Below are 8,179 nucleotides of genomic sequence, written 5' to 3'. Positions count from 1 at the left end.
CTCCGCTCCTCCCCCCCTTTTCTTCTCTTTCCTCTTTCTCCGTCTCGTCCTCTCTCTTCGACTGCATCCTCCACCTCTATCGCTCATCTCCATCTATCACGCTCCACCACTCTCGATCAAGCTCTCGCTGCACCTGTACACTGAGAGGTCGAGGGGAATGATCTTGGACGGCACCATGGCGGCGGCTGACAGGGTCTTGTCGGTCGACGACTCATTCTTCCATTTCAGTCGGAAGATGTCTTCATCGGCAAGAAACGCTCCCAGAGGGTTTTGCAGGGAGGTCACTGGCTTCACTCCATCATCCGCATGCACCATGCACCCGGGCTCCATCATCACCTCCTGCCGCTCCTCTCAGAGCTGCAAGCGACATCTCAAGGCTGCTGCGTACCTGCCCCGGTGCAAGCCTGAAGACTATCAACTGCGAGTCGGTTCCGATGATTTGCCATGGAGCTGAGAAGCGAGGAAGGGAGGAGGAGGAGGAGGGCGACATGGGCGATGGGAAAGAGGAGGAACAGGAGGAGAGGAGGAGAGGAGTGGTAGGAGTAGGATGAGGATAAGTCAGCGAAGCAGGACCGGAGGCCTTTCAAGCACCTCCAGAAAAGTTCAACTTGGAGCAATCAGGAAGCGTGTTGAGTCCGCTCATGTCGAGAGGAGAGAGTGCCTGCGCCATCTGAAGGACCGCCATGCTGGATCAGCGACTCCGACCGATCAAGATTGTCTCACTCACCGGAGGATATGCGGATTGTTCGACGCCTAAGGGAGCTACGCTCATCCTGACCGCTCCTACGTTTACCTGCGATCAACACAGGCTGAGGAGACAGTGAGTACGAGCATTCGGAGGAAGCAACATAGCGGAAGGAAGAGATGAATACAGCTGTTGCTCTCATGATCGTTTCACCATCTTCAGGCTCCATTGCCCATCACTGAGTTGTCTGCCCTCCATTCCTCCACTTTCAACAAACGTTCTGGAATGTCGTGTAATGTCTTATACCATCTAGCAATGTTACATGTATAGTGATGTTATGTGTTGTCATGCAATGAGATGCAATGATTGGAAGCAGTGGGATCTCAGTGAAGGGCAGTGAAGTGAAGTGAAGTGAAGTGAAGTGAAGAGAAGTGATGTGAAGTGATGTGAAGTGAAGTGAAGTGAAGTGAAGTGAAGTGAAGTGATGTGATGTGAAGTGAAGTGAAGTGCAGTGATGTGATGTGATGTGATGTGATGTGATGTGATGTGATGTGATGTGATGTGATGTGATGTGATGTGATGTGATGTGATGTGATGTGATGTGATGTGAAGTGAAGTGAAGTGGAGTGGAGTGAAGAGTGAAGTGAAGTGAAGTGATCTCCTTCAATATATCTTTTCATCTCTCCTCCGTCAGGTCAATTCTTTTTTAAAAACCACTTTTCACATAAGATCAACTTTCGATATAGGTGGGGGTAGTCCTGTACGGGTGATACTCTCGTCATGGAGGGGTAATGTTCACGTTCAGAACAGGGGCTAAATTGTCTTCAGTAGCATTTATGTGGGGTGGTTGTGATTCTGGGTGGGTAGGGGTTATTCTAAAACGTTGTAACCGGTCTTGGCATCTTTTTATATTCGGACGTGTTTCTAGGAAAAATATGAAACTTTCCCCTAGGAAAAATATGAAAGTTTCAGTACGAAAAATATGAAAGTTTCAGTACGAAAAATATGAAACTTTCCCCTAAAATTTCTCGCATTATGTTGATGACCCGCTGTTCTTGTTTCTGGTTATTACTTGTCTTGTTGAATTGATGAGACTTCAATCTCCTTCACTTGCTGACCATCCTCACGTGCTCCCAAAGAATTCAGGCGTAGCTTTCGTTTGCCATGTCCTGTTTTTCTTGACACTGTCAAACTGGCTCGCGAAGAGAAACGGTATCATGATCAGATCACCAACGTGTGTGGGCAGTCCATGCCGCCCCTTGAACTCATGATTTTGGTGTTCTGCGTGTGTTAGGAGGAGGGTACAGTTTCAACAATATCCGTGAAGGGAATCGGGCATGTTAGGCATCCAATCGTAACTTTTTCCACAAGTTCTGTTGAAACATGGCATAGCAGTATCCCAAGTATGTGTACCCCCCGACCTCGCCGGATGAAATCTTCAAAACCACAGAGATGTACCGCAAGAAAGGCTTTCCTAGATGTATCGCGTCATGTGACTGTGTACATATTCCCTGGGACAAGTGTCCAGCCCAAGATCTTCCGTCGTACAAAGGAAAAGAGAAATATCCAACAACTGCATATCAAGTGTGTGGACCATAGTGGAAAAGCACAGTCCATCACCAGTGGATTTCCCGGAACGTACAATGACAAGACAATCGCACGCTACGATTCATTCTTGCAATCCGTGCATCAGGGGACTCGTTATGTGCAAGAAGAGTTTGACTTGTATGTTGGTGGAGGTTGTGTACAAACAAAGGATTGTGGATCATGGTCGATCAAGGTTATCACCGTTGGAGGGTGTTACAATGTCCTTTACCTTACACAGTGGATATTGATAGACGAAAATGGTCTCGAGTATTGGAATCATGTCGGAAGGATGTGGAATGCTTCTTTGGAAGATTGAAGGCGCGTTTCAGGTGTGTGAAGATACAGTGCAACTCTTGGTACAAGGATGAAGTGGACAACATGTTCGTAACATGTTGTATTCTTCGGAACATCATACTTGCGCATGATGCACAGACGTCGGATGGTGCAGACGCCGCCGACGTTCAGGTTGATGATGAAAACAGGGAGGATGAGGAATATGAGGGTATGGACAACCGTGAGTCGTTCCCTCGACAACCTCTTGTATCATCGTCCTCACATCATTGACTTCCTCTTGAGAATGACCAAGATTTGACTACGAGTATACTAAGTGGCTGGATTGAATTGGGAAGCACACTGATTCTTCACTGTAAAGAAGCCCTCGCTATCGGCGCAGTGGGATACTGACAGTGAAATAACGGCTCGAGAGTTTCGGGTGTGATGCTATAATAAAATCGAGTCAGGAATTTAAGAACATTCTGCACTAGCATAGCTCAGCATCATACCATTCACACTGGACAGTTGTGCCCATCTATGTGAGAAATCGCTGTTGTGACCTTCTCCACGTTGTTCGTTCTGGTTTTTTTGAACAATCTGTCCAAATCCATTGGCCTTGCACGAACACGTGATTGAGGAGAACAATTTTCTGTCGTTCCAAGCGCATCATTGGTGAAGATACGTTGGTCCGACAGAGATACAGGGGTGGCAACCACAGATGAGGCAGGAGATGCAATGCCCATGTTCCTGGAATTCGTTACAGACCCTGGAAGCATGGATGACGGGCCAGGTGTACCAGACGCACATTCCCATTGAGCCACACTTGGGAGGTTGTCATGTTCAGCTGTACTCTTCAAAAGCTGCACGAGTTCTGCCTTAGCCTGTGCGTGTTGCTGCACGAGTTCTGCCTTAGCCTGTGCGTGTTCGGAACTACCTGAATCTGTGAGTTGCATGAGCAACTGCAGATTGTTGATCCTCTGTGTACGTTCGCGGATCATCTGGTTGCGTTCGCGGATCCTCTGTGTACGTTCTTGACTTTGTCGATATTGACACATGAGTCTATCCACTGCAGCCGTGACAACATTGGAAAGACTATCCGGGGCCGGTAGGTCTGTGGCTCTACGTCCCAATTCCTCTTGTGTTCGACGATATTTCTCTCGCAATCCCTGACGTTGTTCAGATCTGCTTCTCGACATACGCTGATGGAAGTCGGGTGCCACACTTGGGAGGTTGTCATGTTCAGCTGTACTCTTCAAAAGCTGCAAGAGTTCTGCCTTAGCCTGTGCGTGTTCGGAACTACCTGGATCTGTGAGTTGCATGAGCAACTGCAGATTGTTGATCCTCTGTGTACGTTCTTGACTTTGTCGATATTGACACATGAGTCTATCCCCTGCAGCCATGACAACATTGGAAAGACTATCCGGGGCCGGTAGGTCTGTGGCTCTACGTCCCAATTCCTCTTGTGTTCGACGATTTTTCTCTCGCAGTCTCCGACGTTGTTCAGATCTGCTTCTCGACATACGCTGATGGAAGTCGGGTTTCATCTGATTCTGTACCGGAGGTACATCGCCTCCGCTGGGTTTCAGTGAAAAGTTATCATGAGGTTCTGGAGAACCTAAACCAAGGTGCAGCCATGCGATCCAACCTAAGGGGGTCCAATCTCTGTGAACAGGGTTGGTGACATCGAAAGGTATGACTGATGTCTGCTTGCTACGCCCACTTCCGTTCTTTTTCTGTTCTGCCAACAATTCCGGTGATTCGAGACTCTCCTGCGCTTCTAGGGGATCGGGAGTCTGCGGCAGAGGTTCGGAAGGCGCTGCCTGCATATTCTTGGCGACAAGTTCGAGTTGGTGCTTATTCCACAACTGCTCCTTTGTTGCCATGCGAAGTTCTTCCAGACTTCGTCCGGGCGGCAAAGAGCCGTCTGCATTGCAAAGAGCAAGGAACTCGGGATTGTAATGGTTGTCTATCAAATCTTTAGTATCATGGTAAAACTCCATGATGCTGGATCCTGGCCATGGCTGATTCCTTGATTTGTACAACAACAAGTCCTCTGTCAAACCCGGTATTTCACTAGCATGCTTCTGGAGGAAATAACGAACATGCTTCGGATACGCTTCTTCAAGTAAGGCATGCATCCCTGCAATCTTTCGTAGTCCTAGTTCTGACACATCAAGGAACGCAAGACATGCAACAAGCCTCACGTAAGGCTCGGCTTGTGAGGGCTTCATGCTGCCTGGTCCCGCTGGTGCCTGCATGAGCGTCTCCCCTGGTACGCGGGTAACCTTTTCATCTTCGAAAATTTGAAATGCTAATTTTTTTTCTTTTTCCCGGGCTCCGAATAAAGATAGCCAAAGTTTTTTTTTACTGACGGAGGGGGAGAAATGAAAATAAAAGGGAAAGAAAAGATACATTGAAGGAGATCACTTCACTTCACTTCTCTTCACTTCACTTCACTTCACTTCTCTTCATTGAGATCCCATTGCATCACCCATCATTGCATCTCATTGCATGACAACACATAACATCACTATACATGTAACATTGCTAGATGGTACAAGACATTACACGACATTCCAGAACGTTTGTTGAAAGTGGAGGAATGGAGGGCAGACAACTCAGTGATGCGCAATGGAGCCTGAAGATGGTGAAACGATCATGAGAGCAACAGTTGTATTCATTTCTTCCTTCCGCTATGTTGCTTCCTCCGAATGCTCGTACTCACTGTCTCCTCAGCCTGCGTTGATCGCAGGTAAACGTAGGAGCGGTCAGGATGAGCGTAGCTCCCTTAGGCATCGAACAATCCGCATATCCTCCGGTGAGGGGAGGTGCTTGAAAGGCTTCCGGTCCTGCTTCGCTGACTTATCCTCATCCTACTCCTACCACTCCTCTCCTCCTCTCCTCCTGTTCCTCCTCTTTCCCATCGCCCATGTCGCCCTCCTCCTCCTCCCTTTCCTCGCATCTCAGCTCCATGGCAAATCATCGGAACCGACTCGCAGTTGATAGTCTTCAGGCTTGCACCGGGGCAGGTATGCAGCAGCCTTGAGATGTCGCTTGCAGCTCTGAGAGGAGCGGCAGGAGGTGATGATGGAGCCCGGGTGCATGGTGCATGCGGATGATGGAGTGAAGCCAGTGACCTCCCTGCAAAACCCTCTGGGAGCGTTTCTTGCCGATGAAGACATCTTCCGACTGAAATGGAAGAATGAGTCGTCGACCGACAAGACCCTGTCAGCCGCCGCCATGGTGCCGTCCAAGATCATTCCCCTCGACCTCTCAGTGTACAGGTGCAGCGAGAGCGTGATCGAGAGTGGTGGAGCTTGATAGGTAAGATGAGCGATAGAGGTGGAGGATGCAGTTGAAGAGAGAGGAGGAGCGGAGGAGCGGAGGAGCGGAGGAGCGGAGGAGAGGAGGAGAAACGAGAGGAGAGGAGAGGAGGGGGGGAGGAGAGGAGGATGATAAACTCGCAGCGGCATCACCATTCAGAAAGGATCCTTCCTGGCCACGTTGGGCAGGTATGGAGCCTGATGGAGGAGCGGCAGGAGCCTTGTGACGAGCACAGAGGACCGAGCGATGGAGTTTGAGATGAAGATGGCAGATCATGACCAAGAACCTTGCTCCAGGGGAGAAGTACATCTTTGATACGGTTGACGCTACCTGCGATCAGAATGGTGGGAGTGACGCGGAGGTGGGCAGGACTGCATGCTTGCTGTGTCCTCCACGGTTGATGTGAGCATCCGAAGAGCTGGGGGTTGCGCGATGATGTGTTTCGGGGGCAAGGTGAGGATGAGAGGAGGGAGAGGGAGAGGGAGGCAGGAGCTGACGGGGCTGCTGCAGGGCCTCTTCAACACGGAATACACTGGACCAGGACTGATCATCTTTCAAACTCTCCCGGCAGCCAAGGTAAGAGCTCCTCCTTAGCCTCTCTTGCCCACTCAAGTTGCCCCACAGATCGCCGCTCGCCTGGCTCAAGGTACGATGCTCGCTCCTGAGCTCTCGATGTGCTAGCTGCTTGTTTCGGAAGTCACTGCGTCGCTGAGAGCCGCTGAGCGTTTGTGGCAGAGCGGAGCGCGCAAGGAGGAGACGGAGGAGTCGGGGGGGGAGACGGAGACGGAGGAGGGGACGGAGGAGGGGACGGAGGTGGTGGCGATTAATACAGTTGACTGAAACTGAATGGTACAGCTATAAAATACATGTAAACGCGACGGTAGCATCCCATCAGTAGGGCCCGCATCAGGACCCCTTGAGGAATCTTTACTCAATGAGGTTAAGTTAAAAATCAGTACTGACTCAGTGACGTTTGAAAGGACTCGGGCCCGCCTCTGCCGCAGTGCTGGGCCGCTCGGAGCGTCTGAGCTGCCTGCCAGCATGAGGACTGGAGGAGCGTACTAGTAGACTTAGAGACCGTCTGAGGATGGTAGCCGCTGAGCGGCCGGGCTGCTGGCCGGGCCGAGTCCCGTCACTCAGTTCGTAAGCCGCCGGGCCCGTCGTGTCGAACTTGAAATTAACGGAAAAGTAAAGGAAAGCCTACACCGTTACCGGGTAAGCCTTCAAGGGCAAGTCATCACTGTCAAGAGCAGGAATCACTCAGCGGCTTATTCCCCCTTTGTTCCGTGCCTGCCTCAGCTCTAAACTTAGCTGGGGTAGAAGACAGTGCAAGAGTTCGAGCTGCCTTTTCTCTAAGTTGTCTATTCATTTCTCTGTGGCGGAATCGTATTGCCTCTCAGTCTGTTTTGCCTTGCTAGCTAGCAAGCAGGTCTACCTAGGAACTTCGGAAGCTCTGCTGGGAAGCAGCTGGGTATGGAGGAGTGAAGGGAAGAGGTAGAAGAAAGTGGGGGAAGGGACGAGGAGGAGCCTTGGAGGGAGGAGTGAGGGTAGAAAAGTGGAGGAGTGAGGCCCGGGATGTCAAGGAGAAGGCGAAGGAAGGGAATGGGGGATCAAGGCAAGCTTGTTAGAATTTACATAGCGAGGATGCTCTGAAAGGTCGCTCGCATCCTCGGGGGTCGGATTGCTCCTTGCTCCATCAGCACCTGATGTCCCCGTTACAACCCTCCTTCTCTCTCCCTTCCTCTCCCCTAAACCCCTCCCTCCTCCCCCTTCTCCCCCCTTCCACCCCGTTGGTCTCTTCTTTCTCCCCGTTAGTCTCCTCCTCCTCGCCAGTCTCCCATTGCTCACATGGCTGATCGCGTAAAAATCTGGTCTCGCATCTGGAAGAGGCGCCCACATGTCCTGATAGCAAGTGGGGGTGACGGAAAGGACGAGGTAGAGGACGGAGAAGGAGGAAGAGGGAGGGAAAAAGAAGCGGGGAGGAAGAAGGAGGGAGCAAGAGGGAGGGAGGGAAGGAGCAGAGACGAGAACGCGATTCAAGGGAGAGGAGAGAGCAGGGCAAGAAGGACAGGGGGGAGGAGGAAGAGAGGTGGAGTTTGAGGACCTCGATAAGCTTTGAGACAAGGAAGGGACAGTGCGGTGGGATTACAGGCCGCTGATTCCTGTCAGGTTGTAAGGATGATGGCGAAGACAAGCAAGAGGAGGAGGAAGAAGGCAGAAGGAGGAAGAAGAGCAGTAACCCTAGTAGTAGTAGGAGTAGTAGTAGGAGGAGAATGAGGGGGAGGAGGAGGAGAATGGTGGGGGGGGGGG

General features: G+C 50.9%; 3 protein-coding genes across 3 annotated transcripts in view; 1 reads left to right on the top strand and 2 right to left on the bottom strand.

The window, feature by feature from the left end:
- The window catches only part of GUITHDRAFT_110474 (hypothetical protein), a gene marked incomplete at both ends in the record, with an annotated part of 1,115 nt that extends 800 nt beyond the window's left edge, over positions 1-315 (bottom strand). Inside the window, one exon of the mRNA XM_005830598.1 lies at positions 108-315. Within this exon, the coding sequence (XP_005830655.1) occupies positions 108-315 (208 nt within the window). The remainder of the gene's footprint in view (positions 1-107) is intronic.
- Positions 316-3,057: 2,742 nt separating this feature from the next.
- On the bottom strand, positions 3,058-4,776 carry GUITHDRAFT_110473 (hypothetical protein; the record flags this gene model as incomplete). Its single annotated transcript, XM_005830597.1, has 1 exon — positions 3,058-4,776. One exon carries the CDS (start codon positions 4,774-4,776, stop codon positions 3,058-3,060), a length of 1,719 nt encoding a protein of 572 aa, XP_005830654.1.
- A 400-nt stretch (positions 4,777-5,176) lies between these two features.
- Positions 5,177-6,709, top strand: GUITHDRAFT_140416 (hypothetical protein; the record flags this gene model as incomplete). Its single annotated transcript, XM_005830596.1, has 9 exons — positions 5,177-5,192; positions 5,298-5,363; positions 5,513-5,574; positions 5,624-5,829; positions 6,013-6,057; positions 6,134-6,188; positions 6,239-6,322; positions 6,380-6,445; positions 6,605-6,709. The coding sequence occupies 9 exons, from the start codon at positions 5,177-5,179 to the stop codon at positions 6,707-6,709; spliced, it is 705 nt and encodes a 234-aa protein (XP_005830653.1).
- Between the last annotated feature and the right edge of the window lie 1,470 nt (positions 6,710-8,179).

Source organism: Guillardia theta, assembly GCF_000315625.1.
Source record: "Guillardia theta CCMP2712 unplaced genomic scaffold GUITHscaffold_45, whole genome shotgun sequence".
Taxonomy (NCBI): domain Eukaryota; class Cryptophyceae; order Pyrenomonadales; family Geminigeraceae; genus Guillardia; species Guillardia theta.
This window is presented reverse-complemented; position numbering and strand designations above follow the sequence as displayed.